At 33.0% G+C, this 27,879-nt stretch overlaps 2 protein-coding genes and 1 long non-coding RNA gene across 6 annotated transcripts; all 3 read left to right on the top strand.

Moving 5' to 3' along the window:
- The first annotated feature begins 1,666 nt into the window (after positions 1–1,666).
- LOC140872997 (transcription factor IIIB 60 kDa subunit) lies at positions 1,667–14,983 on the top strand. 4 transcript variants are annotated; one of them, XM_073275951.1, is made up of 20 exons: positions 1,667–1,801; positions 2,378–2,457; positions 2,660–2,741; positions 3,354–3,429; positions 4,333–4,418; positions 4,531–4,607; positions 6,384–6,440; positions 7,389–7,501; positions 7,981–8,060; positions 8,185–8,271; positions 8,713–8,793; positions 9,092–9,244; positions 9,320–9,484; positions 10,704–10,776; positions 10,874–10,974; positions 11,188–11,268; positions 11,617–11,742; positions 12,908–12,997; positions 14,092–14,145; positions 14,686–14,982. In XM_073275951.1, exons 2-20 carry the CDS (start codon positions 2,396–2,398, stop codon positions 14,863–14,865), a joined length of 1,824 nt encoding a protein of 607 aa, XP_073132052.1. In that variant the 5' UTR covers positions 1,667–1,801; positions 2,378–2,395; the 3' UTR covers positions 14,866–14,982. The 4 variants fall into 4 exon arrangements, with proteins under 4 accessions (XP_073132052.1, XP_073132053.1, XP_073132054.1 ...); XM_073275952.1 differs by lacking the exon at positions 6,384–6,440 and having other exon boundaries at positions 14,686–14,983; XM_073275953.1 differs by lacking the exons at positions 14,092–14,145; positions 14,686–14,982 and adding an exon at positions 13,360–14,051 and having other exon boundaries at positions 12,908–13,082.
- A 2,065-nt stretch (positions 14,984–17,048) lies between these two features.
- On the top strand, positions 17,049–18,038 carry LOC140873004 (uncharacterized). The gene is made up of 3 exons (XR_012147969.1): positions 17,049–17,247; positions 17,413–17,468; positions 17,692–18,038. It is a non-coding gene; the product is annotated as an uncharacterized lncRNA (long non-coding RNA).
- A 3,335-nt stretch (positions 18,039–21,373) lies between these two features.
- LOC140872998 (4-coumarate--CoA ligase CCL1-like) lies at positions 21,374–27,101 on the top strand. Its single transcript, XM_073275955.1, has 5 exons — positions 21,374–22,448; positions 26,004–26,199; positions 26,295–26,508; positions 26,621–26,723; positions 26,835–27,101. The coding sequence occupies exons 1-5, from the start codon at positions 21,450–21,452 to the stop codon at positions 26,934–26,936; spliced, it is 1,614 nt and encodes a 537-aa protein (XP_073132056.1). The 5' UTR covers positions 21,374–21,449; the 3' UTR covers positions 26,937–27,101.
- The last annotated feature ends 778 nt before the right edge of the window (positions 27,102–27,879 follow it).

The following is a 27,879-nucleotide window of genomic DNA, read 5'->3' as shown; positions in this document are numbered from 1 at the left end:
TTGACAGCTTATAAGCTGTTTTTAAAAAAAGTAAGGGGATGTACTTTTTTCAATGTTTTTAATAGTCACTGAACTTTATTTATTTTAATTAGAACTTTATTTAAAAATTTTAACATATTCTCAGAATAAAATTTTGAATCAAGATTTATTCATTTAATAAATGAAAAAATTGAATTTTTGAAAAATAATGATGTTTTTTTATATAATTTTGATGGAGAAAATAGTATATGATTTTTAAAAATATTTTTTCTTTTTTCTTTTTTTTTAAAAAATTAATATCAGTTTCATTAAATCAATATATCGAATGAAATAATTCAATTAAATTTGATTTTTTTTTTTGTTTGATGACAGAGCTTATTTGAATATTATCTCAAATGGTATAAACATTTTTTATATGTTTCAAAAAAATAAACATTTTTTATATAATAATTTTCTATGATAGCATTTAGAATTTGAAGACTTGCAGCCCGTGTTGCTACAATTGTAAAAACAAATCGATAATATCAGTAGATTACAGATGTTGCAGAAATCGTCGCGATTAATCTCGTCTTTGACGTTTTTTTTTTTCGTTGAAAATCAATAGATACTCGTGACAAAAATGTTTAAGCTCTATCATGTCTATGAATGAAGAACGTGTTTTATACTGAGTTATAACAAGATCGAACACAAAAATTACGAGAAATACGATGTGAAAATGGAAGATATATGACATAGTCATCGTTATATAGAATTATATAGATAGAATGGAATGAACACAAAAATTAGTTTAATAGCAATCACAACAAGGTTATTTCTTTCGTTCAAATACAACTTAAATTTTTTTTTCCTAATAATGAAAAATTATTAGCAATTTCAGTCGCATTAGTTTATTTTATAATTTTATGTTTGGGTCCATTAAGTTTTCACATTTGGTTTTGGTATGTCAATTTTTAATTTTCTGACATTTTGGTGATAAAATCTGACAAATCAATATTTTTCGATGTCACGTCAATATTTTTCGATGACACGCCAGTATTTTTCGATATAACTTCATCAATTTTTGTTGTCACACCAATAATTATAAGACTCAACTACCTGAAAATTAAAAGTTCATATATCAAAATTAATCTTTGAAAGCTTATTGACCAAAACTTAAAATTGATCAAGTTAATTAGTGGTGAATGATTTCCCAATTTATATTTAAATTGTTTTCCTATTTTGGATTGTATGGACTAGGTGGTGAACCGAATAACTTTTTTAGTATAATATTTTGTTAGATTAGTGATTAGTCTACCGCACATGACTTTCTCAGTCCGATTTATCTGATTAATATAATTTGCATGCTATTGCATTAGTTCAGAGATTTACCTAATGTACACCGAAATATAACGACTATGATTCTCACGTGAAATTGCAAAACCTTTTAAAAAAGGTTCCTTTAGTCACATTGTATTAATATAAAAACTTTAGAAAAATTACTATAGAAACCCAATTATCGACAATTCGATTGTTGATATTAATTAATTTTAAATTATAGAAAATAAAGACCTAATCAATCTACTAAATTTAACCATATTTTATATTTATTATTATTATAATTATAATTATAAAATAAAAACTCGAAACTATTACATTTTAGTAATGCCTTAAAAAAAATCATATTTTTGAGCAATTTGCCAATTTACCCTTTTAATATCCTACAAAACAAAATAAATAAATAATAATTTGTAGATTATATAAATAAATAATATTTAAATCCTTCCTCTCCTTCTCAACTTCCAAGCAGACGCGCGGCACGGCGGCAGCGGCGGAGTGTGGGAGGGTAAGATAAGCTTTTGAATATTTCGTTTTTCTTGTTTGCAAATTTCATTTAGTGTCGTAGAATAAGAGTGGGGATAAGTTTTTGGGACTGAGATGGTTCTGGTTGTCGTTAAGACATGAAAAGGAGATTCCTGGAACCACTACTGTTCGAAGAGCTGAAATTGAGATTGAATTAAGGGTTGAGATTGAATGTTGGAAATTTGGGATGGGTTTATTCCTAAGAAAATGCAGGTACCCGAAAAAGTCGAGCTCTTGGTCGGTTGCAGTATTTTGATGCCAGATCAGAGCTACACGCACCAAGGCCCACCACTGTACATGTGTTTGAAAAGACTAGAACTTCAAACCTTTGCGTACTCCACAGCGACAAAACAAGACTGAGTGAAATATCCTGATATTGGAAATTTGATTTCCAACCGGTCCATCCAGCACCAGGAAACTTTGGGTCATCGGGTTTTGGGGTGGGAGTATTTATTTTGTTTGTTTTTTATTCAAAAAATCATATGTAAGCTGGTGGTTTCAAACTTTTATTCGGTTTTTTAATTAATGGATCAATTTTTTGCCATGTTTTGTCTATCAGATTTAAGGTATTGCAAGTATGACTTGGTGCAGTAACTGTGCCAAAAATATCACCAGACCAGACAAGATGGACGGGAAGATGTAAGCGCATCTAGATATGGCGTATCCATATTCCTTTAACTTTCTTTTCTCTTGATTTTTCAGTTTTCAATGTTTTTAATAGTCCTTGAGATTGTTTATCATGAATTTATTTTGTTTATTTTTATATGTATTTCTTAAGTGTGATTCTATTTTATGATAATCTTTGATAAAGGATGGTTATCGTGTGACTTTTAATAAACAGATGCTGTTCCCTTTGTGGAAGGGTTCTTGACGAGGATAACTTTTCACACGAACCCACATTTGTTAAAAATGCTGCCGGGCAGGTTTGTTCTTCCTTGAGTTGTTTATTGCGCTATTATTTTTCTGAAATTTCATCATAAAGTTTTATTACATGATTATGTGAAACAAAATTTTTGGTGGCTTGTTATTGTTCATGGTGATACTTTTTGGTACAAAGATTGTTCTTGATGGGGACATCTCTTTCTGCATTATGAAATCATATTGGATGATCTGTATCTATCTGCCGTATCAAGAAAACTAAAGATAGTTTCCATGTTGATTGTCTTATGTTAGCTTCATTGTTACTCTTTATTTCCTCTGTTAATGGTGTATTAGGTAAACTTGGTAATAGCCAGAGTTGAAGGATGACGAAAGTCCTTTATGATATATCGTGCTTATCAGTTCAGCACCTCTTCTTGAATTATGGTCTAATGCCTTTCTAGTTATTGCAGTATGCTTGCATAGATATTTCTGTTTGATTTAGTCCAAATATACATATTCAATCTGCTTGCCAGAGGAAAGTGAGAAAACTAGATCATTAGAAATTAGTTTGAAGGAGAGGTCTATATATTTCATATGTACAATTGATGTTGTGCATGTTCTTGCTTGCATTACTTGTTCATAATCTATAGTGATTGACTCACATTTATCCATAGAGCCAAATGTCAGGAACATTTGTGAGGACTATCCAAAATGAATATTCGCTTTCTCGCGAAAGGGTACTGGATGAAGGTACGCTTATTTCCTACTGGCGGAAAAATTTCTTGACATCTCGTAACTACACTCTAATAATATGCTAGAAAAGCACAATCCATACATTACCTGTTGTTGGTACAAATAAAGGGGATTGGCACCGCTTTTACCATCTTACTTCTCAACTCTCTATCGAGTAAAAACCATGCACCGCTTTTACCTGGAAGATTGTTGTACTTTTTCAAAACGGTTATGCATTCATTTTCATTGATGCGTAAGTTGTCTTATCCACTGAATCTAATGTTGCTACTACTTGGCTACTTGCCCACAACCCTATAAAGATGAGAAGTAGCAGCGGTAGCATGTATCATTTGCATATTTCTTTCCTACATGGCTCGTAGTTATTAACTGCTCATTACTCGCTCTTGGAAAATATATGAAGAGAAAAAATACTCTTATATCTGTGAACGAGTCAAAAAGGGGCTCTTATAGTATGAGCAATTACAATATAAAAGGTAACAAATTAGTGTTGAATATTTGACAGATATCTACTACCCTATTTACATTATTTACTGTCTAAAAATACAAGGAGAAAATCCTATAATATTTTCAGAATTGCAACCAGATTGGAAAACCGTTGATTGATGAATTTCCAACACTCGCCAAGATGTACAGATGGCTTGAACCATAGGCATTTGGGAAGGCATATCTCCAACAACAGAAGGGACACACCCTAGGGAATGATATTCTATAATCTAGTTATATATAGAAAATATTTTAACATACGAGGCAATATTTACTTTAAAACTTACTGAACAATTTAAATATTTAATACACGTTCATATTACACTAGTAAAAATTACTGGCTGATACATCGTATGGAGAATCTCATTAGCAAGGAACAAAAATGTGCATTCATGTTTTTAAGTTCCTTGGTCACAGCTTATAACGGGATAAAAGATATGATTTATGCCTTGGGGATTGATGGTGGTGATTCCATAGCTCGCCCAGCATTAGCTTTTTATACGGTATAACCCTTCATTATGCTGTATGTGCTTATGGAGAAATATTGTTGTTTTTTGCTGTAATATTTGAGAATCATTGTTGAATTTTATGGCAGAACTATTATTGTTTGTACAGATCGCACTCGAACGCAACTTCACAAGGGGGCGCAGGAAGGATCAAGTAGAAGCTGCTTGTCTTTACATTGCTTGTAGGTAAGTAATCCATCCGAAATGTTGATCACTGCTTTTTTCTCCTCTGCATTTATTTCTGTTTTTAGATACTTTTTGTTTCCTTGTTAAATAAGCTTGCTAGATAGTTTAAGTCTATGTATAACCAGTGTTCTCAATGCTTTGGCCGCTCCGCCTTTGCCTCAGGCGGTGTTGTAGGTGGTCAAAATTCGGGCGAGGCAGTCGAGGAGGGTCTGAAGGCGCGCGAGGCGGGTGGGTGGCGGTCAAAGTTAACCAATTTTTTTTTTCTTTTGAAGACTAGTCAATCAATTGTAAAAAATCATAATTATTTATACATACAATTTCTATTCAAATTTCAAAAGTCAAAACATAAAAGGAGTTAAACCCACTAGCGTCTCTCTCTTCCTCCTTACACTGCCACACCATTACCGCCAGTCGTCGCCACTTCCAGGCCACTAGGGTTGCCGACCGCCCCGCCACCGTATACTGCAATTTACAACACCATGTATAAGGCGGTGCTTGTGTTCTAAATGGCGGTCGAGGTTGCCGCCTAGGCGGTAGGCGGCCCTCGACTGCCCCGCCTTTGTCTTAGGCGGTCTCTATAGGTGGTCTGAGGTTATCCGGCGGGCGAGGCGGATGAGGCGACCAAGGCGGTCAATTCCCAGTGAATTGTCAAAGTCAAATAATTTTAAAAAACATCCAAAATCAATCAATTAAAAAACCCCTACATATAATAAAAACATCTTTCACTCTCTTTTGTATTTACTTTTTGTTTCAAGTGCCCTCCACCATCAGCCACCACCTGCCTCCCGCCGCTCCATCAGGCACCACCTTAATTATCTTGTTAATTTATATTTATATATTTATTTGTACTTTGTCTAAATTGTTTATGTTGTATGAAGCTTTTTTATGCATAAGCATTATTTAATCACATATATTACATAAAATATTATGACTATTTGTAGTTACATTGCATGATTATATATAATTATAATTACCTATAAAAAATGGCTAAAAAAACTCAACTGCCTAAACACCGCTGAGGCGGTAGGAGGTCACTGACCGCCCCGCCACCGCCTCCCACCATTTACAACATTGGGCGATGCCTAGGCGGTAGGCGGACCGCCCCGCCATTGCCTACCGTCGTTTACAACATTGGCTTATGTTGTAGGCACCTTGTTCTCATATGTTGATTTATTTGATTTTTTTTTCCCTGTGTTTGATCTTCAAATTTAGGGTCAGAGATTTCTCATTCTGGCTCAATCTTTCTATCTTTTTCATGTACATTCTCCTCCATTTATAGCCAGTCAGTTATCTTAGCAAAGTTGGTATTTTAAGTAGATTTTTTTAATCATCAAATGGTGGTATTTTCTTTTCCAAAATTTTTATAATCTTCGGTATGTCTCCAGATGTTCATAAATATCAGATTATTTCTTCACAATCCCACGCCCAGTAATGTTCAATAACTAAAATAAACCACTTGGTGAGTATGGTGACAATGAGCTTGGATTTAATCATTTGAATGGTTCTCCTAGTTCTCGATCTAAGTTATTTAATCATCTATTTTTGCTTTCCATGGATTAATAATTTAGCACGTAACAAAACTTTGAGACAGTTTAGTTTACTTCTTTACTGATCAAGCAGTTACGAAAAGCAATTCACACTGTAGTAGAGTAATTGCTTTGAGATCTCGTTAGGAGCTGCCTAATGAGAAATCACAGTTTATCTTTATTTGTATGTGGTCTACCAAGTTAATCATTCGCTATGGCATAAGGTTTGATTTCCCCCTATTTTTTGCAGGGAGAATAAAAAGCCATATCTTCTTATTGAATTTTCAGAACATCTGCGGATAAATGTGTATGTGAATCTTCCTTACTGAGAATAATGTTGGATCGATTTTGAACTGATTGGATTTCAACTTAGATTGTAGACGTCTGGGTCCTTTAATTTTGCATCAAGTTTCAAAATGTGCGTAATTAGAACCTAGAGATGTGTTCGAGGCGAACTTTTTTATGATTGTCGTAAAAAATCGATAATGTACTGTTATTACTCTGTTGTACTTGTTTAGGGTCACGAACGATTTTAATTTTTCTACCTTGATATGTCTTCACTATTGTGTTTTTATTCATCCTTTTTCTCTGCAATTCCCTGTACTTATTATTTCAGGATATTTGTTCTATACTTCTATTATCTATAGATTGCAGCCTTCTACTCTGATACTCTTTCCCAATCTCTCCGGTTGTCACATATATACAAATTACTGCCCAACCACATGCTATGATCGCTTGATTTTTGGCACTTTAGGCTTATGGTGCAAATTTCGATCTTTAAGCAACTTTTCTTTTATATTTGATGGGAATGGACTGCTGGATGAATCTAGTTTATAACCCAGACATAAGAGTGAGTTTGCTGCTTGTGGTAGTAAAGCGTGATTGAAAGTTCCAGCAGACCTATTACCTTCTATTACCAACTTAACATTTCAAATGTATTAAAACCTCTATGATTGGAGCTATTAATGCACTGATGAATATCAAGGCACTTGACTAAAGTTGTGGCTGTTATGCACAAAGATATGCTGCATATGTTCTTGAAAAAGAGAGTTTAGAGGTACAGTCTTGATTGCTGTCCTCTGGTTTTCTGTGTTTCAGTTCCCTAAGTCACCTGTAGTACGGATACTAGTGCTAGACTTGTTGCATTCAACCCATATGAAAAGAGTGGTCCATAAAATTGGCCACGTTTTGAGGTGCTGTCTATGTTTTGACTTGTTTAAGATGATAATAATTTCTATCTTGTAATCTATCCCAGTTATGTGCTAGGTGCGGTATTTTTGCAACTTTGCAAACTTTTGAGCCTTCAAGAACATCCGATTGTTCAAAAACCTGTGGATCCCAGTCTTTTCATCCATAGATTTACCGATCGTAAGTAATTGTACTGATACATTACTGTTTAGAGCTATGGTTTATGAATGGATTTGATTGTTTATATCACGTACTTTTTATTCTTCGTTTTTTATGTTAAAACAATCAATAAGGCATTATTATTAATCAGGTTTCTGAGAAAGGTTAAATAAGTTGGGACACACTGTATTATAAATGGACTTATTAACTGATGCCTTTTGAAATGATTTAACAATTTGTGGAAGTTTCAAATCCAGAAGCATGAAGCAGTTATTGTTCTAATCAGCAGAAATCTGGTGATATCGAACAGTTTGTTTATCCATTGCTTAATAAGGATTCTTAATTTTGGTCAACAATAGCTTCTTTGTTAGACTAAATTAGAATCCATGTTTCTAATTGACATGGCTTGTTCCTTGAAGTTGTTCCCCTTTATTTAAATTTTGCACATAAGTGTTCAGCTATTCCTCTTTTTAATAAACATGATTCTATCTTCTTTGTAGGTTTGTTCAATGGTAAAAGACCAAATGTTTCAAGAACTGCACTTCATATTATTGCTAGCATGAAGCGAGATTGGATGCAGGTTCAAATTTTTATATAAATTTGCATGTGTGCGAGATGAGAGTAACAGAGGGAGAGATTGAGAGAGGTTGAATTCCTTATGATTTATCTTTTGAGATGTCTCCTAACCCTTTACTTCCTCTCAGACTGGAAGAAAACCAAGTGGGCTATGTGGAGCTGCTCTTTACATATCTGCTCTTTCACACGGTTTCAGTTGCTCGAAGTCTGAGATTGTGAGTGTAACCCGACATACAACATTATATTAGATAATATAATTGGCACGTGTGTGATGAACTAGATATTATCAGCCTCATATAGTTTTCCCGTCATAAAACTCTAGAATATCACGTTTTTTAATTCTGTTTGTCGTAGTTAATTCATGAGGAATTGATTTGGTGTGCTTTACCCCCAAAAGTTCTAGTTTCTTGGTTTCACCAAATCTCCTGTTAGCTTGTAGCTCCGCTTAACATTTGTTGATTGTATAATAACATGTAATTAGGAATTAGCTGAAGGCACCAGCTATGCATAATCTGGAACTTCCTCAACATCATTTTTATACTGCCTTACTCGTTGTTGCTTTATAAGTCTCTGGGAATATCATGAAGAAATCTTCTCATCTGTTTTCCTTTGTCTCAACAAGAAGTACTTATTAATTTTCTATGAATTGCTTTTAGATTAAGGTCGTCCATATCTGTGAAGCAACATTGACAAAGCGGTTGATTGAGTTTGAGAATACGGAATCAGGATGTTTGACGGTATGCACTCTCCAACTCATTCTTCCTTTGTTAAAAACATCAAATGTAGTTACTAATTATCGGGCGTGGTGCAATTTAATGGATATAGGTATATATGCTTCTTCTTAATGTTGTTGTTGTTGTTATTGTTGTTGTTGTTGTTATAATATCAAAATTATTGAAGCCGGGTGTAACGAGGTCTTCTATCTGCATATTAGAGGACATTTGGGACGTGAATGATTTATGGGATTGTTGTAGATGTTCATTAAAGACAATATTTTACTTCTATTTTACTGGGATAATTTTATTGTTTAACTAGATTGAGGAGTTCACCATGAAAGCTGAGGAGCATGAAAAAGAGGAGAGGCTAAATGGGTTGAAACCATCTGGGATTAGTGAACTGCTTTGTGAACACAAGAGTAGTGGAAAGCCTCCTTTTGCCCATGGCCTCTGTGAAAGTTGCTACACTGACGTGAATTCTAATTCCCTTCATATGTTATTTTTGGCTTTATGAATTCCAATGCTAATAGCGCTTGGGTTGTTGCAGTTCATGAAACTTTCTGGAGGCCTTGATGGTGGATCAGAGCCTCCAGCTTTTCAGCGTGCAGAAAGGGAACGATTAATGGCAAAAGAAGCAGCTGATGAAAGCGCTGAGAACATGGATTCCACCATATTGCCTAGCCCAGCTGAAAACAAGAGTGAACTTTTAAATGTACTTTCAGACACTTTCATTATTTTCTGGCTCTTTACTTTTTTCCTTACTGGTAGTCATATTAACAACATCAAAATTTCAGGTCTAACTGCCATGAGTAAATAAATTCTGCTCTCCTATCCAATTTTTATGGGATTAACATCCTGTGCAAAGTATCTTTTTATTTCCATTCAATTTGGTTTATTGTTTTTTAAAGAATCAGAAGATTGTTGCCAAATTATTTGGAGAAAGGAAGGCTGTGAGATGATTTATCTCATGAACTACAAGTTTGACTCTAGCTCTAAAATTATGTAACAGAAAACAAGCTTTTGAAAAGAGTCAAATCAATGAGGTACTAGGTATAGCAATTCTATAGTTACAGTTTTATTAAGGTACTAAAAAGCGCGAAGCGTGACGTAGCGTCATGGTCAAGCTTCAAGTTTCACAAGTTTAAGCGAGTTTAGAACAAACTTAAGTGTGAAAAATCGTTTTTCATTTTTTGTATAATTTTATTATATTAAGTTAATTACTAGAATAAATAACATATAAACTTAAATATTTTAAAAATAAATACATAAATTTTCAAGTTATAAAAAACATAAGTCTCAAAATACAAATTATCTGGAGTAAAATTGTTGTGTTAGGTCAAGTTTCATTTCTTAGTTGCAAAAAAAGGAAATGTACTAAGCAAATTTAATTTTGATGCATTTAAAGTTTTTTTTTTGTTTAACAAATATATATTATTAAATATTTAAAATAAATGTTAAAAAGTATTAAAAATAAAAAAATTAACTTAAATATTATTTTAAAAAATTATGTTTTTTCGCGCTTTTCATGCTTTTTTGCGCTTAATGTGATCAACCAAAGGGTTGAGCGCTTTTGCCCAAAGCGAAGCTTTTTGCTTTCGTTTCACGCTTAATCGCGCTTAAGAGACGCCTTTCGTGCTTTTTAGAACACTTATAATACCGGGAAAGCTGTGAGCTGAATGGATCCATTAGCTTGTTGACCCAAAATATGGTCTCCAGTTCGATTTTTTGAGTTGGTTTATTTCTGATAGTTTTGTTTCATTTCATTTGTCACTTTTTCTGGTAATTCTTGATAGCATGTTCCTTGTTACAATTGATGATTGCAAGGACTCTTCAACAGTTCATTTGTTTTCTTTTGGTCATTTTCATTTTATCTGTAACTATCAATACTCGAATTATATTATATTAATTTTGTTTCCACAACAATTTATTAGTTTGATGAAGAAAGGAGTACCAAGAGCACGAGAAATTATGAAAATGCGCAAGCAACAGAGTCAGACTTAACAGGTTTTGACCATTTGATTTTTTGTTATGCCGCGTGGATCTCTACTGATCCGATTGGCAAATTCCTGTTGCAAATTGTGATTTTAATTTATTAATTTAGAACCTGCACAAAAACACGTTCATGATACCAGCAATGATAGTTTACAAGGAGCTGATAATTTGGAAGAATCAGAAAATTTTTCCGATATTGATGATATGGAGGTATACAAGTTTTCTGTTTTCTTTTCTTTTTTTTAAATTGCCACTTGTTCTGTATTGTAATAATAATCTTCTTTCATTTGTAAAATTTGTTATTTCAAGGTATTTCATCGCTTACATGCTCGACTTTCATGTTTCAACTATCAGTGAAACCTAGTGACTACTCTCTGATTCATTAACTTGTGATCGGCGCTAATCTAAAAGGTATAATTGCAGGTGAATGGCTATCTTCACAGTGAAGAGGAAAAGCAATTCAAGAAGATTATTTGGGAGGAAATGAACAAAGAATATCTAGAGGTTTTGATTTGTTTTTCACAAATTGACTTAACTATTTGTAAAACAGGGGCATGATTTCATTGTCTGGAGACCCTCTCCAATTTTGGTTGATAAGTTGGAACTATGTGTGACACCAAATCTTTTAGGATGAAAACCCATGCTTTGGACAACAATTTGAGATAATGATACATGTTCTGACTGCTTTCACTCTTGTATTTCTTACCCCAATGAATCCCATGCGTACAATGGGTCACAAGGAATCAGATGTACTTTAAAGGAAGTCTAACACATGAAAAGATTTTTTTTTCTATGTTATATCGTTTTATTTTTTTCAAGATATGAACCCTATATATGTTTTCCATATCACAGGAGCAGGCAGCTAAAGAAGCAGCAAAAAAGGCTTTTGAGGTCAATTTTGATAACTGCTCAGAGGATGTACAAGCTGCACAGAAGCTTTCTGCAGCAGCTGCAGCAGCTGTGGCAAAGTCAAGGAAGGTAGTATTCTGATCATTTATTAATTTCTCCTGTTACATTAGATATGAGTATTCCGATAACAGTGTAAAGTTTCCTCATTTGCTAGTATTTTTATGGATTTGATGGAATATTGACCTGTTCATGCTGTAAAAGCTTAACCTTTTAGAGAGGAGAAATATTTAATATTTAGTTGTCGTCAATTGAGAAGGAACCAGTGGGTTAAAAAGAACGCGATGAGGATTTCAATCAGACCCCATTAATGAAAGCAATGCAAGTGGACTTCTGATTTCTGTGCTTGGGTTTTAACTTTCTTCGTTCAGTGTAGTTCACGTTTCTTATTTTATAGATTTTATGGAATGAAAAATTTGGATCAACGGACTTGTGAATGGATAGCTGATGGCAGTCAAGGCTTTGAGCAGTGTTTGCTGGTTGGAAAGCTAAATTGTTAGCTTTGTTGATCTAGTTAAATTAATGTTGGCCTGACTCATAATACGGCAGTCATAAAATGACTTGTGTGTTGCCAAGGAGAAGCTTTTTACCGGGTTTGCAGTTAAGCGTTTGTGGTGTGTGCTTGGGCATTCAAGGATACATCATTCCTCCCATAAAGGTTCCAAGTCACTGTTTAGGTCCCTTAGACCCTAACTGTGAAAGTGATTTCTTCTTTTACTCTGGAAATCCAAAAGGGTCCATGAAAGCCCAACTATGTGATCAACTATCCCATGATATTAAAACCGTGAAATGATAAATTGATCAAAAGTATATGAATAAAGTATATTAAATCCATAAAGTGGATGGAAGTTCTCAAAAAGTTCCATTAGACGTGTGCATTATGTACTACAGTTCTCAAACTTGTACCTTCCTAAGAGATTTCAGGCAATTTGATTAAGTTATGTAATATGTTGATGTACCAAGAGGAAATCTCTCTTCTAACAATAGATGTGAATATGTCTTCCTGCAGCTTGAGTTCTTTTGCCAAGAACATCAGGTTGTTTACCTTTAGGTGATGTGCTGCTAACATATTTATGTATTGTATTGGTTGACAATTACTTATCGACAAGTTGCACGGTTGCTGTTATTTTCTCACTGTTGTGCTATGCTGGAAGAGGCGTGAAAGTAATTTGATCTACATAGGCTTTTGCTTGGTCAATGCAGTTTTACTCATGTATTATCGGATGTACATTTTCAGGAAAGACAACAGAAGCGAGCCGCAGATATAAAAAGTTCAGGGCCCCCTCAAACTGCCGCGGAAGCAACAAGACAAATGCTTGATAGAAAGGTAATGATTGCATTAAAGCTAATAGGGCTAGACTGCTTAAATTTACATTTTTCGTTTCGAAAAAGGGCATTCTGACGTGAAATGGGTTGGCCTCTGTCTACTGTAATGAGGTTATTATATGTGAAGAAGCTCATCTAGTTGTGGAAGTTTTTACTTGTCACTTTTTAGAGTAGACGTGTCTATCAAAACCAATATTATAGATAGGTAGATAAAATGTAGATAGATTAAAGGGGTTCTCTTGTAAGAAAAACTTGTTCAACTCACCTTTTGCTTCTTGGTTCTTAGTTATCAAACTATTAAATTAATAGAAGTTGGAAAAACAAAATTTGTCTATTTAGGATATTGTGATCAAGCACGGTTAGATTGTCACTGTTATCTTGGTAACAACATATATTGGCAGAAGGGTTTGCGGCCAACATCTGAAAATATTGGTGGCACCAACGAATAAAAGAAACTACAAGTTACATTTTCAAGTACTCTTGGGTATTAAAATTATGAGACTCGAGTAACTCTTCATTTCAAAACCAAAATTAAGTCCACACTATATCAGTATATTGAAAGACCAACAAATGCACTAACCCAAAAAGAATATGAAGTGATTTGGAGGAAGTATATGGTTCCATACAAATGAAATTTTTATGACAGCTAAGGGCACTATCTTGGTGTCACCGTTGCCACCATTTGATATCACTAGAGGTGTCAAAACGGACCAGCGGGACGGTCCGGCCCACAACCCGTCGCAACCCATCATTAGGCGGGGCGGCCCACCTTTTAGGCGGGTTGGGAAAACACCATCCCAACCCACCTATTTTAAGTGGCGAGGCAGGCCAATCCAGCAGGCCTACGTGTAATTTGGTGGATTTTGGCGGGGCAACCCGCAATCCACCATTAGGTGGGTTGGGAAAATGTCAACCCAACCCACCCATTTTTTATGGCGGGGCTGACCAACCCGACGGGCTTAGCCCATTTTGACACCTCTAGATATCACTTTTATCCCCTTTTAACTTGTCCTGAAAACTACCATTAGATTTATTTTCTCATTACCAATGGCATATTGCACCTTTCAATAATGTGCTAATGTGGTTTTACTGCAGCGTTTGAGTTCTAAGATCAACTACGATGTACTAGACAAACTCTTTGACGAGTCTGTAAGTTCTTTTTTCTTCAATGTTTTAATTCTTATTTTTGTTTCCATTGATTTGCTTAATTTTATTCCGAGCCTCCATTAGATGTGATCTATTTGTTGAGAGAATAACATCGACGTAATTTGATGAATTTCGGTTCCTAATAAAGGCAGTCAATTTAAAATGCATACCACTGCTTTGATTCACACTGATATAATCTTTCATTCTGTGTCACTTTGGACATGAAGGTAGGTAATCAAAAAGATCTATCAAAGGGTTTTAATCTTATGTAAAGGGTCTCTCCTTTTGTGCTCTAGTGAAGGGTTAATCCATCGTCTTTATTAATTTTGAACCCTGGGTAACTAGAGATTCTTCGAGATAGTATGTCAAGCATTAAATTTAAACACTACGTGCGGGCAAGGCCATTATTGAGGCTCTCCCTCCATAATGCAATTAAGTTCGAGCTTCTAAGGATATGCCCGAAATAATCGATATGTAACAGCATCTGTTGTGCGCATGTTCTGCTAGTAACTTGTGTATAATTTCTCGTATTTGTTTGTATAGCGGGAAATTTCGGAGAACTCCAAGAAAAGCCGTTTGGAACCCGAGCGGCATGGCGAGGATGATGACTATTTAGAACACAGTAAAGAAGATCTTGAAACAAAGGACGCTCAACATCCCTACTATGAGAATGAAGAAGGTTTTGATTATGACGATGAATATAACCACTTTGATACTTACTAGAAAATGTATCGACGTCATAATTTTGGGTATTAGTTAGTCACAGCTTCTTAGTCCTTGTATTATTTGTTGTTATTTTTTGGTTTCGTTTGGTACGGTGTATTATTAATATATGTATGTATAACTTATCTTATCCAATCTCGTGTTCTTCTTGTCATATTATTTATCAATTTATTAATTATTTATTTTACATAACTCAAATCATTAATTATGTATCTCATATCAATCAAATCAATAAATTTAAATTATTATATTATTTTTTATAAATAACATTATTCATATTTTATTTATTGTTAAATCAACTTATCTTAATGATTTTCCCATTATATTTACGTATATAATATTATATACAGTATAATCAAATATAAAAACAGCATATGTTAATTATCTGAAGTTTTTTTTTATTTTGGATTTGTCTAAAACAAATTTTAGCTTATCATCTGACGATATGACTCTATTTTATATTATAATAATTGAACACTTTATAATAATCGTTAAAAAAAACTTGTCAAAATACTATTTACTACATTAATGTATTTGCTTTATTTCTTAAGTGAAAACTGCTGATATTAATAATTTGATCATATAATGTCACACAATTTGTATTATAAGGGTGTGTTTGATGTTATGCATTGCTAATCTATATATTAATAATCTTATATAGTTTTACGTTTTTTTGTTATATTATTTATCTATCTTTCAATTATTTATTTAATCAAATTATTAATTATTTATATTAAATCAATCAAATCATTAAATTTAAATTATTATATTATATTTTATAAATAATATTATTTATATTTTATTAATTATTAAAATGATAAAATGATAATTTATTATTTTTATATAAAATATAACCAATCAAATCAAACAAACCATAATATATCAATCAAATCAAATCTTATATTAACTATTATTTATTTATTTTTTATTACAATATATTATTTTTCTCTATATTATTTATCTTATCTCTCTCTACAAACGGATCCTTATAAATATAATATTTTGGTTTTTGCTCTTTAATATTAACATCATTTTATATTAAAAAAACTTAAAAATATAAATAATATGTACATCTCATACATAATATATATTTATTATGTTACATACTTAACGCGTGTATTAATATATTATAATATATATATATATATATATATATAATATATTGAATATGAAAACAAAAATAAATTCCTGATTAATGTTAAACAATTCGCAACACATAGGGAATATATGTTTAAAAGTAGGTCCAACCTTTTAAAATAATCGTATAATCAATATGATCTAATCTAACGAGGGACCGATTAATTTATTGATTACTTTGCGGCATCCCGTGATAGCATCTGCATTTCACATTGTTCCCAATTACTGTTTCACGTTATGTTCAAATAAGTGTCGCTTACATGAATTATTATTACAATAAATTACAAATAAAACATTCAATTCATCTATTTTTTTAAAATTATATATATATATAATATGAATCTCAAACACGATAAACTATTTACACAACTTATTGTTAATTTTACTCATAAATATAATAATCTACTTTTTTAATAAAAAGAGATATTAAAGTTTTTTTTTTCTCAATGGAGGCTTAATTTCTGAAATGTATGGAAGTATAGCCGGAAATCATCTCCTTCAATGGCGGAAGTATTGGGCATTAGAGAATCTCTCTCTTGGCTAAAGAATTTGGACGCTTGCAATGTAACCATTGAATCCGACAAAGTGGTGATTAATTGTTGACTCAAATAATGATTTTTTTTATTTTTTTTTTTGATTCGGATTGGTTAGAGGTGATTGGAAAAAAATGAACTTTGAATCTATCAAATTGTAATTTCATTTTTTTGAATAGATCAAAAAATCAGACAGCTCATACACAAGTTAGAACAACTACTTTTATGTCTGATTACATAGGTATGTCTGATTACATAGGTTGGACTACCTCGTCTTCTACTTTAATTTCTGATGTAATCGCTATTGATTTACATTAATAATATCTTATAGCTTTTTTTTAAAAAAAAAAAATTACGTCATGAGATAATGATGATGATGGTTGGGGCGAGTGGAAATTTACTCACCACATTACTTTAGGCGTGGAAACTCACCAGAAAAAAAGTGTGTTGACTTTTTAACGCTTAGCTGTACTTTCTTTCAACCATTGCCTTGTAATTGTTTTTATTACACACAAATATAAAAATATTATAATATCAGACCGCATCTTTTTAATTTCCAGTTCTCTCATCTTTTAATCACTTCCTTTCTTCGATCATAACGAGGGATTTCGAGTTTTGCGGCGGCTCATGATGGGCTTCGGACGGCGGCGGCGGGTTTTGCTGCTCCTCTTCTTCCTGCTGGTGTCCTCTTCCGCCGGTGTTCCGGCCTCAAGTAATATTATTTATTTAAGCCTCGAAAACTCAATTCTTGATTTTATATGTATATTTGTATGGTGCTTGTTCCGTGGATGAATTGCATTTCTTATGAAATTTGAAAGTTTTTTTAACAAGAATAAAAGCAGTTTTGTGGATTAATCGAAGTAATGTTTGGCTGCAGGGAGCTTGAAATCAGGGGAGGATGAGGTTCAAGTGCCTAGGAATTTGCAGTACCAGGTGTTATATTATATTTCAATTTACATCAAATGGATTATGACATTAAACATTCTTTTTTGTTTTTTTTTGTTTTGAAGATATGGGTTTTGTTGGGATTGAATTAAAATTATGCTAGATTGTATGAATTTGTTGAGCTTAAATGCAAACTTGATTATATATGCAAGTTTGAGGTTTTATTAATTTGTAGATTCTTATTCTTGAAATCCTATCTTATTTATAATAGGCTTGGATCAAAGATTTGGGAAATTCTCGTGGATTTTTGAAAATGGAAGGATTGTTAGGAAGGAGATTAATGAACATTGAGCTTGCAGACTATCCAGAGACAGGAGCAAACAATAATCACGATCCGAAGCCTCCCGGAAGGGTATGATCGTCTTTTCGCGCATCGACGTGTTCGTTTAATTCGAGGAGGGTATGAGCAAGATGATTATGGTTTTTTTTAGTAACAATGTTTGTCTTCTATTTTGTTTGTTTTGTGTTGTGATGTGATGATGTAAATTTGTGTTTTCCATTTAATTCATACCGATTATGTTGTTCTATAACATGATGTTAGATGGGTGTTTCACGTCTCGATATATTTGGTCTCTATCGTCCTAAACCAAAAATATATATATAATGTATTCCTTAATATTAGTTTAGCAAATCCGCTACTAAATTTTTAAATAAATTTTTATAGGAGTGTTGGCAGCTGCTTTTAAATTTAAAGAAGTTACTAAATGTATAGATAATGAAAAAATGAGAAAAAATTTAGATGGTAATAGTCTTTGAAAATAAACTGACAAGTGAAAAAAAAAAAATTGGATAGTGTTTGATAAATAAAGTGTTTTAATATTATAATCACTTTTGTACAAACAAAACACTAAAAACTGAACTCCACTTTTTGAAACCAAAAATAAATAACAAAGTTTATTTTGCGATTACTATCGTTCTGGTTCAATCTGATTCGGTGCTTCGAAAACCTGGCAATCAATACTCACACTTTTGGGGGCCAAATCCAAACTAATGTAAGCTCCGGACCCTTAAAGTTTTGGGCCATTAATATCTTGGCCCAACTAAAATTATTCGGTTGGGCTAAGCCTTATTTTCTTGCATTCCATTAATGATATAATAACTATTAGTATTACTTCATTTGCCCGTTTTCACTTCTCACAAACCTGATAAGATATAACCCTCGAGATTCACTGCGGTGAGATACCGAACCCTACACGTTTGATTACTATGAATAGATTCATGACAAAAACTCTTAATCTTTGTGCCAATTATATGAGATATATTTTTTTTTTATTGAATTCGACTTATCAAAATATTATTTTTTTATTATAAATATAAATATGAGTCGAAATAGGAATCGGAATGCCTGCCTCACGAATGTAGAATATTGAAAGACTCTCTCACGTGAGACCGTTCTAGATGGTCGGGATTAATTATGTATTTGATGGTTAAGGCAAAATTAATATTTAATAACGTGTTTGGTCAAAATAATTACTCTAAAGTTAGGTTACCATGTACGAATAATTGAAATTTTGTACTCTCAAAAAAAAAATTGAAATTTTGTTATAAATTTTCAATGCTTATCACGTTGATAACCACAATAATATTTCGACACAATTAGAGTTGAGTTTTATCGGAGTGAAATATTTTATTTTCGGAAAAATAATGTTTGCCCTTTAAATGTTTCATATGTCACCAAAATCAGCTAATTAATTAATCTTCACACGCTTTATTAGTTAGTTAGTGTTTTTTAATTAAATTATTGAATACAAGTTTGTTTTAATCAGCCGCAAATAATATATACTATTGCTATACTTTTATTGGCCACTTGCCAGATGTATTTGAATACGTCATAGTCACTAATTTGAAGTTTGGATCAAAACTTAGGAGGTGTAATAATGAATATTACCCATTACTTGTCCTGGAGCTAGTCTAGCTAGATCTCATGATGTCACGATTGTGGCTGCATGGGTGGATGGAGACTGAAGAATGATATTAAAATAGATTTGGTGGTAATTATTTTTTAATTTTTTAAATATTTTTAATAATCTAGATGTTTCAACGTCAATTCTGAAAAATTAAAGAACGGTCTTCCCTAAAACATATATTTCCAAATATATGCACATATAATTAATTTGACCTTGGAGGCTTGGACATTGGCAGGTGTTCGTTTTCGCAAAAAGATTCGGATCAAAATTAATATTATTTTACAAATATAAGAATCCTTGTCACCCATTATTTAAATTTAGATTTTTCTGTCCCACATAATAAATAAATAAATTAAAAGGCCAAGATCCACGTTTTCTTTGGCGTGTAGATTTTGTGAAAACAAGAATATTAAATTATGTAATGTTTATAGTAAAATTATAAATATCAGAAACCGACACTGTCCAAACTCCAAACCCATGGCTTTGAATAGTGAACCCACACCAGGCAGTGTCTAATACTACTGCAATGCTTTTCAAAACATTATATTTAACACGAAATGTTCTTTTGATTAATGATATATATTTCTTCGATTAAAAAAAAACATTAAATTTACCATACGGCCCTTCCACCGTGGAAAAATAGTTCATGCCAGGTTGAAAAAAATTTAATTAACACTTCATTTGTTTGTTTAAAGTTAACCACTTATCAACAAAATTTTTGTCAGACGGTTTCGTATATTTATATTCACAATGGTGTAGCCACATTCAAACCCATTGAGGAGCCCAAATTATTTAAACTTATATATATTAATTTTAAATAATTTTGATTATTTTGTTATTAAATGGGATAGCTCATTTCAAATTATTAAATGATTCAAAAACTTAAAACTCTAGCTCTAAGTAAAATGAAAATTCTAACTCCGGTATTGTATATTCGTAAGACATATGGACGCTATCGACGATAAAAGTAATAATCGACCATAGAAGTAATAAATTTGGTATATGAATAATTTTTTAATGAGTAATCTCGTGTATATATATATATATGTGTGTGTGGGCGTGTTTATATATTTATATATTCTATAGAGTCGATGACATATTGACATTTACCTAAATCAGGTAAAATAGGTAATGAATTGATAGAGAGCGGCGGAGATCCGTTTGTTATTTCCATACAAATACCTATGAGTTGGCAAGCTAGAAAAATGCGAACATCGGAAAATAATGCGGCACTTGCGTTAGCTCAAAAAGCAAATTTGCTCTATTCAAATTTAGGGACTGGGGCAATGGCCCTTTTTCAGATTGGCTTCTGGATGTTGTAAGCCAAGACTTGGTTTCTCAATATTATTGAATTTGGTTTTCCTTAAATAAAAAAAAAGCTAAAACTCGTTAAAACAACATTTATAATTTTTGTTTATTCAAAATATTGTGTTTTAAATCAAATGTTCATTTTTAGAGGGTTTTAAAAATTAAAGTTAAATTATAAAATAAGACTATTTTTCACCTTATTTAATTGCATTTCTTAAAAATATAAACATCCTACTACCTAGTTTATAAATTTGCTCTTAAAATACTCCTCAACACAACGAGTCATCAGTGTGTTCGATAGAAGGTGATGACTAACATTCAACAGGGAAAAATGAAATTTCAAAATAAGATTAATCTTGATGAGATTTAATTTAATAAAGTGAAATTTTCATAACATAGAACAAATTTCATTAGATTTTGAATCGTTAATACGCAGCAAATTTTAAATCTTCGTTGAAATTTTTTGTTCTTGATAATCAAACATATACATATATGATTAATAAAAATATTTTCAAAATAAGTGATACAAATTTTTTTAACATAAATAATATTATTCATAATTATAGACGTTTTTAAATTCTAGTCAAACATCAATACGAAATTCATAATAAATAAATGTAATATCAAAATCTAATTCCAAATATAATATTGTATTCGTACACACACTGAGTTATCTATTTAAGCTTTCTCCCATTTCCGCTGCAATCTAACACTGCAACAAATCTCTCCCCACCACCACCTCCTCCGCCGCGCAATGGAGTGCAGAGAAGAAAAACAAGAAAACATTTTCCGATCAAAGCAACATGATATCGACATTCCCAATCACCTACCCATACACACATATTGCTTCCAAAATTTATCGCGCCACCTCTCGCGGCCAGCTATAATCAACGGAGCCACCGGAGAAATCTTCAGCCACCGTGAAGTGGAACTCACCGCCCGCAGGGTGGCCGCAGGCTTCCATAAGATCGGCATCCGTCAAGGCCATGTCATCATGCTTCTCCTCCACAACTCCCCCGATTTCGTCTTCGCTTTCCTCGCCACCTCCTTCATCGGAGCCACCACCACGACCGCCAACCCACTCTACACCGCCGAAGAAATCAATTTCCAGGCCAACATATCCAAGCCAAAACTCATCCTCACCCAGGCAAGCTACGTCCATAAAGTGGAGGACTACGCACTGAAGAACAGCGGGACCGTAATAGTCTGCGTCGATCCTCCGCCGCCGCCGTACCTCCACTTCTCGGAGCTGAAAAAATCCGACGAAACATCGATGCCGGAAGTCAAAATCCACAGCGACGACACGGCGGTGCTCCCTTTTTCCTCGGGGACAACCGGCCTCCCGAAGGCCGTGATGCTGAGCCACAAGAACATAGTCACGTGCATTTCGGTACAGGTCGACGGCGAAAATCCCACAATCCACGTCGACGCCGGAGACTTAACGCTGTGCGTTCTGCCATTGTTTCACGTGTACTCGATGATATCGATCATGCTGAACGGCCTACGAGTAGGATCCGGGATTCTGATAATGCAAAAATACGAGATCAACGAACTGATGGGGCTGATTCAAAAATACAAAGTGTCGATCGCACCGTTCGTGCCGCCGATACTGGTGGCGGTCGCGAAAAGTGAGGTGGCGGGAGCTAAGTATGATCTGTCATCGGTGAGGCGAGTGGTTTGTGGTGCGGCCGCCATGGATAGGACGCTTCAAGAATCAGTGAGAGAAAAGCTTCCTAATGCTACTATTGGGCAGGTAACTCTGATTGGGCGCCACTCAATTATTTACTTTGTTTTTATTTGAATAACAGAATAAATTTGCTTCAAAATAATAATAAAATGTTATTTCAATAATTGGTATCAAAATATACCTGTAACAAAAATAATAATTGGTATCAAAATTATTGCCCTTGCCCAAAATTCTCAGTTAACTTGTCCAACTACCCCCAGCCATAAAGTAGGATGGCTTTCTTAGTAACTCTCACATGTTCGGTTCACAGTTTTGCCAACACTTCATGAAAAATTTATCTTCCCAAACACATCATTTGCTACTTCATGAAAAATTCATAAAAAGTAGGAATGGGATAGATTTCTTATCCATCCAACCTAAGATGCAAACGAGCCGAGCTATTCGTGAGCAGTTCGATCAAAACTCGAGCTCGAGTAGCTCGAGCATACAATCGAGCTCGAGCTTCAAATATATGTTTTCAAGTAGCTCGCGAGCTACTCGATAACACACATATATATAAAATATAATATAAATATATATATATATATATATATATATATATATATATATATAATGTATATACTCTTTTCGTCCCATATATATTGTCTTTTTTGGATTTTCACATGGTTTAAGAAAAATGTATTGGGAAAGCAAATTTTATATAAAATTTCTATTTTATCCTTATTTAATGTATTAAAAATTGATTCCACAATTTTCAAGGTGTAGTTGATATGGATATATAAGTAAAAAATTGTAAAAATATTTTTAAATATGGTATATGACTATATATTTTGGACAAACAAAAAAAAAACGTGAACAATATAATTGAAACGAAGTGAGTAATATTTTATTTATTTATTTATTCATATATTTTGTATATATATATATATATAATTTTCGAGCTCGAGTAACTCGAGCTATATACGAGCTCGAGTACAAAACTAACTACTCGAGCAGTTAAATACGGCTCGAGCTCGAGCTCGAGTAATATGCTACTCTAGCTCAGCTCGGCTCGATTGCACCCCAAAATCCAACCAAAGACTTCAAAGTTCATTATCTAATATCTAAGTCCAACTAACAAATATATATTTGAATATATATGAATTTTAAATCAATCCATCCAAACACAATTTTTTCCTTTATCTTATAAGATCAAATTACTAATTATTATTCAATAAATAACAAGGTCATAAAAATCGCAATGCAATAGGCTTAGCGTTCAGGTGGTTTTTGTAAAATATGCTAATCAATCATAAAAATATATAAAATATTTTATAATATCTAAAATTAGTCAAATATGCATTAATTTGTTCAACGTTTTCGTTAATATTTTTTCAGTTATATTTATTAATGTGCATACATTTTTATGGACACATATTTCAATAAAATATGCATAAATTTGTTCAACTATTTTTTAAAAAATTTCAGTGATATTTTTAAATTAAATTTATTTTTTTAAAAAAACAATCGAACATCTAATTAAGAAAATTGTTGCCCACCTGAGGATGTACCCAAACCACTTGAGATGTATCAAATATCAATGTTTTAGCCATAGGGGCATAGGCGAGTTGGTAAGGCCCGAGGTGACGTGAGAATAAATTCCCCAGCGTTGCGGGTTCGATCTCGTATGGAGCATATTTCTCATTGAAATATTTTGGGGTATGCTCTGGGGTTGGACCATGTTGTTATCTTCCTCAGGTTCTACTCGTGCACATTCCTCAATTTAACCATCGTATGAGCCAATGAGCCTTCGACTCATATGGAAATCGAGGTCAACCTTTTTTTAATATCAATGTTCTAAAAATGGGATGATGGGTGACAGCTCACCGTCTAAGTAACACCAATTAGACACCGATTACTCATGTTACCTATCAATCATGCCAAATGACGATACAGTTACTCTGGCCCATTGAAATAGACATGAGCCACATCATTTTTTTTTTGGGATTTAGTAAGGGTGCGTTTGGTTCGAACGATAGAATTATTGAATGATTAATGTATTGATGATAAAAGAGATGATAGATTGAAAAATATAATATATGCTATAAGATAATATTATGTTTGGTATGATTTTAGTAAGTGGGATAAATTAACAATTTTTGTATTTTTTGACAAAATTAACCTTTGTTCAAATTAAAATTACCAGCCTAACCAATTTTTTTTTTTTGAGCGACACTCTTCTTCACTCTCTTGTCAAATAAAATCCATGGGCTCCTCAAAAATTAATTCAATCACGTTGGGCAAGATGGTGTGATTATTGTTTTGAAGCTCATATTTCTCACCTCATGACGATGGACAAAATGAAATTGGAAAACAAGATAAGAACAAAATCATTTCTCTAATCAAAATCAAAGCAAGGACAAACAAATAAATCAGAAAAAAATTGACTCAGAATCACATCGAATCCAAGCAACTGAAATGAACAAAGAAGGGAAGAACAAAATTATGTTTCCCATCAAAACCAGACACCAAATTTTATTTTTGCAACATCATATATATATTAAAAAAAAAAATCGTAAACCAATATTTTCCATGAGATTTTTCATTGAGTTTTACTTGTCTGAGAACTACTCCAATTCTTGATGTTCTTGCACATGTATACAGCTTTTTTCCTTTCATCGTTTACATGGAGCAGACAATACTTTGGGCTTTTCTTTTGGGTGGGTAAAGGGTAATAATGGAATTATGGTATTTGATTAAGAATGAGATTGCTAGTCAAAGGGGTGAACGTGAGTTTAATTATCTACCCCTAATGCCACCTAGTACTTTCCACGGTGGATTGACTAGGTTTATTAAAAAACCAACCAAACACTGGTTTAACGTGGAAAACCAACTAAATCCTTGTCAATCCTTAGTACCAAACGCAGCCTTAATTATTATCATACAGAATATATTTTTTTTTTAAGAAAGAAAAATATTATAAATTATGATGCATTGATTACTTTTTTTTCTTTATCTTTTGGTTTGTGTGAGATAAACATAAACAAATGATGTGTAGATCGATAAGAAAATAAAAGAGACAAAAGGTGAATAATAATATAACTAATCAGAGTTTTGATATGGTGAACAATTATCATGTGTACTTATGTATGTATATGTGATATTTTTTATATCCAATAGGTGAACACCGCATTATAATGAATTATAATGATATATACTCCATATGTGAATTAAATAAATATTCTTAAAATAGTTAGATGGATAACTTTAATATAATTATGTTAAATATAATTTTCCCTTTTTCCACCCAAATTCACCTCTTCTTCCTCAATAGTCGGTAAAATTTATTTTCCATCAATTTATTTCATTCCATTTTTCTTTGACCCCAAATAAGTCGCACCAATGTTTGATTGTATTACCTCAATCCAGTAGATCTCCCTATATTGTTTGTCGACAACCACAAAAAATAGTTACTCTAAGGATCTAATATGCTTTATAATATAGTATAGATATGAACATTGTCGGGCTTCAGGGACAATCACAAACCGATTAAAAAAAGCCAAACATGAGATTAAGGCTCACTAGTTAATTAGTACTAGCTATATATATTGGATTAGTTAACTAAAATGTGGGATCGAACAGGGATATGGGATGACCGAAGCCGGAGTATTGGCAATGTGTTTGGGATTTGCTAAAAAACCTTACAAATTTAAATATGGATCCTGTGGAAGTGTTATAAGGAATGCTCGAATGAAGATTGTTGACCCTTTGACCGGGACTTCCCTTCAACGGAATCAAACCGGGGAGATTTGGATCACAGGTGATCAAGTCATGAAAGGTACATTTTATTAAAGGTATATATAATATACAATTAAATTCCAATTGCAATTAATTCATGTTTAATTTATAAATTTTCATGGCTGAAAAAAAAAGGTTATTACAATGATCCTGAGGCTACTAAGAAAACAATAGACAAAGAAGGATGGCTACACACGGGGGATGTCGGGTACGTGGATGGAGACGACGAACTGTTCATCGTGGATCGGTTGAAGGAGCTGATCAAGTGTAAAGGCTTTCATGTGGCACCAGCTGAACTCGAGGCGTTGCTCTTAGCTCATCCCGCCATCTCCGACGCTGCCGTTGTGCCGTAAGTGTTTTGCATTTGAACAAACTTTGTTGTGAAATATTTTTCTATATTTGTTTATTGATTTATCGTTTTCGAATTATTAACATTTTATATTTGTGCCTATAATTTGCAGTAGGAAGGACGAGGCAACAGGAGAAGTTCCGGTTGCATTTGTAGTGCGTGCGAAGGGTTCAAACATCTCAGACCAAGAAATCAAGCAATATGTCTCCAAGCAGGTATTTTATTATCGAAACTACTAGCAAAGCACATGTTATATGTTTATCATATTAATTATTTAATTTTAAAAATAGCATAAAATTATACTGATTTGACTACTGGTAATTCAGGTGGTTTCCTACAAGCGGATACAAGGCGTCTATTTCGTCAATGACATTCCTAAAGCTCCATCGGGCAAAACTTTAAGGAAACTTCTACGGGCAAGGATTTAATCAACACAAATTTTTTTATAAAAGTGTCTTATGAAATAATTTTGCGAGACGAATCTCTGTTCATATATATCCAATAAAAAAGATTAATTTTAAAACATGTATATATGGATTTAATCGATTCGTCCCACAAATTAACATAGTTCATGAAATTGTTTCACGATTCTTTACTCAAAATTGGCTGCAGTCTCCTATTATAATATAGTATAGCATGAGTTCCTATGCAAATTTCTGTAAATATTATTATTCCTACACATCAAGCAAATTGCTGCAATATATTATATATATAGAAATGAGGAAATATTACCAAATTTAGCGTAAAATCATTTTAAAATAATAATATGGGTCATGTTCGCATGGGTTGAATTAAACCTAGCCTTGGGATATTGTTCTATGGTTATGTCTAATAATTTGTATTTATTCTTAAACGTTAAGTCCATGGTTTTTTCTGTGAATCCACGCGTGATGTTAAATATAAAACATTCTGAGCAATCTTAATTAGTATAATCTCATGAGATAGATTATAGACAGATAGCATCTCATTAACGCAAAGAAATACTAATATACTCGGGATGAGCTCGGCACATTCTAGAAAATGAGCTCAGCTCATCCCTCAACACAATTCCTCAATGGTCCCACAAACTAGAGCTCACAGGTCGGCTAGAGTCTAGACTCTTAGGTCGGTCAAGCTCACGGGTCGACAAAGCTCTTAGGTTAGCTCATCATGATCGACATGTATAAAGGGTTCTTAATCAAATAGGAGACCCAACTTTCATCTTTATCTTTAAAGAAAAAACAAGCGAGATCTCTTTCGAGATTCATGGGATCGCGATACCTATAAAGAAATATGTCAGCTAAGGAAATGTGACATCAAATCCGGTACCTCCCTATATACCAAGTTTGATCTCTATATTGAGGTTTTCAATTTCTCTTATTGGAGTTCTTC

This window comes from Henckelia pumila, unplaced genomic scaffold, assembly GCF_033568475.1.
Source record: "Henckelia pumila isolate YLH828 unplaced genomic scaffold, ASM3356847v2 CTG_525:::fragment_3, whole genome shotgun sequence".
Classification (NCBI taxonomy): domain Eukaryota; kingdom Viridiplantae; phylum Streptophyta; class Magnoliopsida; order Lamiales; family Gesneriaceae; genus Henckelia; species Henckelia pumila.
Note: the sequence above shows the minus strand (reverse complement) of the source record. Positions and strands in the feature narration are given on the sequence as shown.

What these genes read in the sequence shown, in the direction of transcription:
- LOC140872997 (XM_073275951.1), top strand. Translation starts at nt 2,396, where the DNA reads ATGACTTGGTGCAGTAACTGTGCCAAAAATATCACCAGACCAGACAAG. An exon ending in TTAAAAATGCTGCCGGGCAG is followed by an intron (nt 2,742 to 3,353) that starts GTTTGTTCTTCC and finishes ATTTATCCATAG; the next exon opens with AGCCAAATGTCAGGAACATT. An exon ending in ACAAACTCTTTGACGAGTCT is followed by an intron (nt 14,146 to 14,685) that starts GTAAGTTCTTTT and finishes TTGTTTGTATAG; the next exon opens with CGGGAAATTTCGGAGAACTC.
- LOC140872998 (XM_073275955.1), top strand. Translation starts at nt 21,450, where the DNA reads ATGGAGTGCAGAGAAGAAAAACAAGAAAACATTTTCCGATCAAAGCAA. An exon ending in CTAATGCTACTATTGGGCAG is followed by an intron (nt 22,449 to 26,003) that starts GTAACTCTGATT and finishes GGGATCGAACAG; the next exon opens with GGATATGGGATGACCGAAGC. An exon ending in AGGTGATCAAGTCATGAAAG is followed by an intron (nt 26,200 to 26,294) that starts GTACATTTTATT and finishes TGAAAAAAAAAG; the next exon opens with GTTATTACAATGATCCTGAG.